Source organism: Pteropus alecto, unplaced genomic scaffold (assembly GCF_000325575.1).
Source record: "Pteropus alecto unplaced genomic scaffold, ASM32557v1 scaffold14, whole genome shotgun sequence".
In the NCBI taxonomy this organism is placed as follows: domain Eukaryota; kingdom Metazoa; phylum Chordata; class Mammalia; order Chiroptera; family Pteropodidae; genus Pteropus; species Pteropus alecto.
The window spans coordinates 18,645,236-18,650,994 of record NW_006436810.1 but is presented as its reverse complement, the minus strand read 5'-3'; the positions used below and the strand labels follow the sequence as shown (position 1 = coordinate 18,650,994).

The window sequence follows — 5,759 nt, the reverse complement described above, 5'->3', positions numbered from 1 at the left end:
ACTACCCGTCCTCACGGCCCCCCGCGATCGGACATCTCGGCACTTCCCCTCTGCAGGCCCTGGCTTCACGCAGACTCTGGGCGTGCAGGGCCAAGCTGCGGGCACGCGGAGATGCACGCTTCCCCTGGCCAGCGCCCCTCGGTGCAGGCCACATGAGTGACTCCTGAGCGCCCCATGGGAGGGGCGACTCTGGCCGGCCACACGGGCCAGCTGTGTCCCGCCGCCCGCACAGTGGCCACAGCCGTTTCTGAAGAGGGAGGAGAGGGCACTGGCTGCCGGAGCCACAGGATGCGCTAAAATAACCCAGCTCCGGCAAGGCTCGTGGTTGCCGGCTCTCACGGCAACCGGGCGAGTTTTCCATTTTCGTTTGTTTTATAATTATGTGCAAGTTCTATTTTTATCCAATATGTGGTCCTCCGACCAAAAAAGAAAACAAACCCCCAAATCCCCTCTTTTTAACTGCTGGCCTCGCACTTGCATGGACATAAACTCACTTTGCCACTGATGGATCCGAGAACTCTAGGTGACTAATTTCTCACCAACGAGCTCTCCCGACGGAGTCGGCCTGACATTTTCTGCTGCGAGCACCGGCAGTTTTCGGTTTCAGCTGTGAGGGGGCGGGGAGGGGGCGTGTGTTCTGCTCAAGCCCTTCGCCGGCCTTTCCCATTTTGCTGTCATTTGACTTGGAATCATTTCGGAGGTCACGTTTGTAAGATATTTAAAATTCAGTTTCAAGTGCTGATTTCTCCAAAAGGCCTCGGTTCTCTGTGTGTGGTCTACACGGGTGGCGAACACCACCGAGTGCCTGAGAGATCGGCCGGCAGGAACGGACAGCAGCGCTGTGCGGCCCTGTCACCCTGTGTGCAGGAGCCAGCACCTCACTGGGGGCCCCGGCTGAGTTGGGGGCCACCTCGCCAAACCCCAGGGCTGACCACCCTCCTCTCGCTCGGCCCCGCCTGGACGGTCCTCGGCCACACGTGCAGACGGCCGGCCACCGTGAGCTGTACTTCGCATTCCAAGGACAAACGGTGACACACGTGCGCCCACACCCCGCCCCCTCGGGGCCAGCGCCCCCGGTGACAGGTGACAGGATCGCGAGGGGACGCGGCCCCCGTTTCTCTGCTGCCTCATTTCCATTTCTCCTCCCGGCCCCTCCGCTGTGCCGTCCCTTCCGCCGCACGCCTCGCGCTCTCGTTCCGTGCAGACCTCAGCAGGGAGGGACCGCAGCGCCTGTGGTGACCGGCTGAACGCAGGCGCCGCCTGACCTGCCCCCGCCCGGGAAGACGGCGGCTAAAATGCCAGCGGCCGCGGTGCCGCGCCGAGCAGCTCGCCAGGCAGGTAGTAATTGGCACCAAGCGCACAGCCACAGAACCCGCCGTCCCCGAGCCCGGCCGAGGGCCGCCCTCCCAGCACCTTCCCTGCCGTGCTGGCTCTCGCCTGGGCGGACGGCCATTTGCCTCCGTGCCCTCCGTCCCTCGCAAGCTTTTTATTTACCTAGATGGAATAAAATTAATAAAACTACGATGCCCTGCTGGGCACCTTCTCCGCTTGCATCATTCCCTGGATGGCAGGGTGGGGCGCCCAGTCTGTGGGGGGTGCAGATTGGGGAGAAGCACCCTTTGTCAACACTGCACGGCCTGGAGCTCTGGGCGGGGCCAAACTCACCCCCATCGTGGCTGTCACGTCAGGGTCCAGGGCACGTACGGCTTATTAGCTCACATGTGACCAAAGGGACCTCTGACGCCCGCCAAACAGCCCGTCTGGGAGTTCACAGAGCAGCTGGAGAAGGGTGGCGACACTGTGTCCCTGCTGTGGTGCCCGCAGCTCCCTTCCTGCCAGCCATGACCGCGGTGACTCCGGGTAAGTGGTGTCCCCAGAGCGCTGTGAGGCGGGGCCACCCCCAGGCGGCTCCCTGCGTGGTGCGTGCCTGTCGGCCTCCCCCGCGTGAGCCCGCACGGGCTGCCCTGGGCCTGATGCCTCGGGCAGGCCCTCCACGGGGATGGACCACTGGGCCACCGGGCCCCAGCTCCGCCCAGCACAGCCTTGTGTGTCGTGCGGCCCTGTGAGGCCGGGCGGGAGCCACAGTCTGACAACCTCGGTTTTACAGAGGGAGGCGGAGTGGATCAAGTCAACCACTGAAGACGTCCAGATCAAAGGCTGGTCCGTGGGGACGGGACACGCTGTGGCAGACCTATGGTGGTGGCCGAGGAATCTCGGTCAGCTGTGCTGACCCGCTGTTAGGCCACATGCAAGAGGCTGAGCAGCCAATCTCGGCCTCGGCGACTTCAGAAAGCAGCCCGGGAGGCAATGGTTCAGGGCAGGGGTCCAGGAACAGGACGGAGGTCTGGGGACAGGGCAGGGGTCCGGGAACAGGACAGAGGTCTGGGGACAGGGCAGGGGTCCGGGAACAGGACAGAGGTCTGGGGACAGGGCAGGGGTCCAGGAACAGGGCCAGTCCCGAGGGAGAGGCCCAGGGCTCTGCCGCGGGCCAGGCACACACTCCCCCGCCCCCCACCTGACCCATATGCTGGCAGGACCGGACATTTCTGAGCAGGGCAGGGCAGGGCAGGGCTCGGCTGGACAGAGCAGGGAGGCCGTGCGCCCCTGTTTTGCTGGGCTCTGCCCATGACCGTGGGTCACAAAGGGCCTGCAGCCTGCGGGACGGCACCAGGCCACTCCCAGAAATACCCGTAGCCCCAGACCCCTGGACTTCAATCTTCACCTGGCCCTGACCACCACACTGGACACTCCTGTGCACACTGCCTGTCTCTCCCTGTGTGGGGGCGTGGTCACGAGGAGACCTGTGTCCCCCACTGGTGCATCCCATGTGTGGGGTACACGCGCAGGGTGGACGTGGGCACCACGGCCAGGCTGAAACCTATGGCCAGGCCACTGGGAGCAGAGTTCGGCCCCCTCTCAGCAGACACGGGCTTCTCTCCTCGGTTCGGATAAAGCTCTTCCCGCGAATTTGTTACAAGGAAGCTCCTCAAAGTAAGCAGTTCTGTCTCCAGGTTACACTCATTTCCGTTCACGTTTCCCATCCCAACGAACCTCAAGAATCAAATAGCGCACAGGGCGCCCCAGCCCCCTGCCCGCCAGCCCCTCGCGGGAAGGGGGCGGGTCCTCACTGCCCCCGGCTCTCCTGGCCAAGCCACTCTCCTCGACCTCAGTTTCCCTCCCCGCTACTTTTCCGTGTCAGAGCCGCTGGCACAGGTGGACAGTGTCCATCCAGATGAAGAGCAGCAGGGCTGGCGGCTGAAGTCACTCAGTGACGCACCACAAGCCACGCCCCATCAGCAACGCCGCCCACTCCGTCCCCCCCGGCGGACAGGCTACCCGTCCGGCCCCGGGCCAGGTTTTGCATCCCCGAAGCGCAGCTTCGCTGCAGAGGGGTTCCCATTTCCACGCAGCCGAGGTTCGGTGACTGCAGCTGACAGATAAGTTGCGGTAACAGGGGCCTACGATGTCCCCTCTGGCCACCGAGCACACCGAGGGCAGAGGCGGGGGCGTGCCTGAGTGTGCGGAGCCGCCGCCAGACCAGCCGTGACGCGGGACACGCTCGGAAGGGGGCGGCCGGGCGGCACCGTCGGGCGTCCCCACCAAGCTGCCCGGCCGACGCGCTACCTGCACGCTGGGGTGTCCTCCGGCTGACGCCTTCACGGCCCCCCGGCTGCCCTCCGTCTCGTAGTGGGCTCGGTGGTGCGACTTCGGCTGCACCTCGATCCTCAGCTCGTAGGGTCCCGAGTGCGACGGCAGCTGCCAGTCCAGAGCGGGCAGGGTCGGGCTGGAGGGAGGCAGAGCGTTAGACGTGAGCGCAGGCCACCCAGCGCCTGCGCCCCCACTGCGAGGCCCGGTCTTGCCGGGAGCGACTCGGAAGTCTCCAGAGCCGGCGTCCACGTGACCGCGTGCGGCTAGGGCCTGGCCATCTCCGCGACGTGGCCGAGGGAGACACTTCCCACACGCGCCTTCCACGGCAGGCCCCCGTCAATTACGTAACCTCCATGAGATTGAGGCAGGGTGCAGCACTAATCAAAGATCTTTCTGGAATCACGGAGGGTCGTGCCAGGTCTGAGACCTCGCGAGCCTGATTGTCCCTCCCCACACCACCCTCTGGGGCTGGCGGCCCCCAAACCCCATGACTCGTGCAGACCAACGGGACAGCCTGCCCAGTGGGGACCGAGAGAACAGCTGTGCAGCCAGGAGGGCTCTCTGTGAGCTTGTTTGTTACTTAATGTCACCCAGAGGTGACACTAAGTTTTGGCACTGGCGAGGGGTAAGGGCGAGAGCGTGGCGTGTGTCCCCAGAGCCCAGGGCACTGCATGTAGACACAACAGCCCATTCTGTAGGTGAGGGACTGGGCTTTGCAAGGTGGGCCAGGTGCCCGAAGCCAGGTCTGCACGACCCCAAGGGCCCCTCCTACCCCCGCAGGACGTGCTGTGGGGTCCCGACAGAAAAGAGCCACGCTGCCCGTGCCGACCCCTGGTGAGCCAGCAGCTGCACGCACTTCCCCTCGGCAACCCCGAGACGTGTAAGCACGAGGAGGCTGTGCCCCAGTCGGAACCTCCAGATCATAATGGGACCCCAAGATACGGGCCAGCAGCCAGCGGCTGGAGGGCCCGGCCGTGGGCGTGGGGCCAAGGACAGCCTCTCAGCACAGGAACGGCTCCCACATGGGGGGCTCATGGGGGACAGTCTCCCACAGCCCTCAGCCCTCTGCTCTGAAAGCGGTCCCATGTAGGGCCGCCTCAAGCCCGGGGCCTCCCTCCCTCCCTCTGTGCCTCTGCCTGGTGGCTTCGCTTAAAGCCCTCTATGCTGGGGGTCCCCAATCCCCAGGCTGCAGGCCGGTCCCGGTCCCTGGCCTGTCAGGAATGGGCCACCGAGCAGGAGGGGAGTGGTGGGCTAACGAGTGAAGCTTCATCTGTGTTTGCAGCCGCTCCCCAGCGCCAGCATCACCGCCTCAGCTCCGCCTCAGATCAGCAGGCACTAGATTCTCATGGGACCACCAGTCCCTGGGGCCAAAAAGATTGGCGACCACTGCTCTTTGCCACCAACCTACGACCCAGCAGACATGAGCGTGATGGAGGAGGACGCCCCTCAGAGTCCACATGACGCCAGTGGCCACCATGCTTCTCACCCAGCACAACCTCTGTCACCACTAGAGAAGTTCAACCCTATAACTTGAGCAATAAACGTGGAACAAACACGCCCGAGCCTGAGAATGAGAACATGCGGAGTCGCGGGGCTGGGCATGTGTGCCAGCCACCGTCAGATGCAGTGCCACCTCTGAGCGACACGGCACCGCAGCCGGGCGAGAGCTCCTGACCAGAGATGCGCCGTGATGCGTGCGGCAGCCTCAGGGGCTGAGGCCGGCAGGGGCACTTCCTGCCTGAGGTCAGCAGCGTCCCTGCTCCGTTTCCGGCAACTCTGCCAGGAGGAAGGAGCGGCCGCTGCCCGCTGGGCCGCCCGCAGGGGCCGGGGCGGGGGCCAGGGCCGCTGGGCCGACACGTGACCACCACTTCATGGAGCCCGCCCCGGCCCCCAGACAGATGGCACCAGCAAGTGCCGCCAAGACCCCGAGATCCCGAGACCCTGCTGCCAGCGGCCGGGCCTCTGTCGACAGCACCCACTGTGCTGCCCTTCGTTACACGTAAACTGCTGACCTGAGTAATAAGACATCTTTCACTACAAACAGAAAAGGAAGCAAATAAAAAGTTAGGTCCCTCTGACTCCCAGGAAATTAAAAGAGAGAGAGAGAGAGA

At 64.4% G+C, this 5,759-nt stretch overlaps 1 protein-coding gene across 2 annotated transcripts in view; it reads right to left on the bottom strand.

Moving 5' to 3' along the window:
* The window catches only part of NFATC1 (nuclear factor of activated T cells 1), a 92,033-nt gene that overhangs the window by 68,237 nt on the left and 18,037 nt on the right, over positions 1–5,759 (bottom strand). For both annotated transcript variants that reach the window (XM_006913740.2, XM_015590831.2), the window contains exon 3: positions 3,625–3,784. In XM_006913740.2, the coding sequence (XP_006913802.2) occupies positions 3,625–3,784 (160 nt within the window). The remainder of the gene's footprint in view (positions 1–3,624; positions 3,785–5,759) is intronic.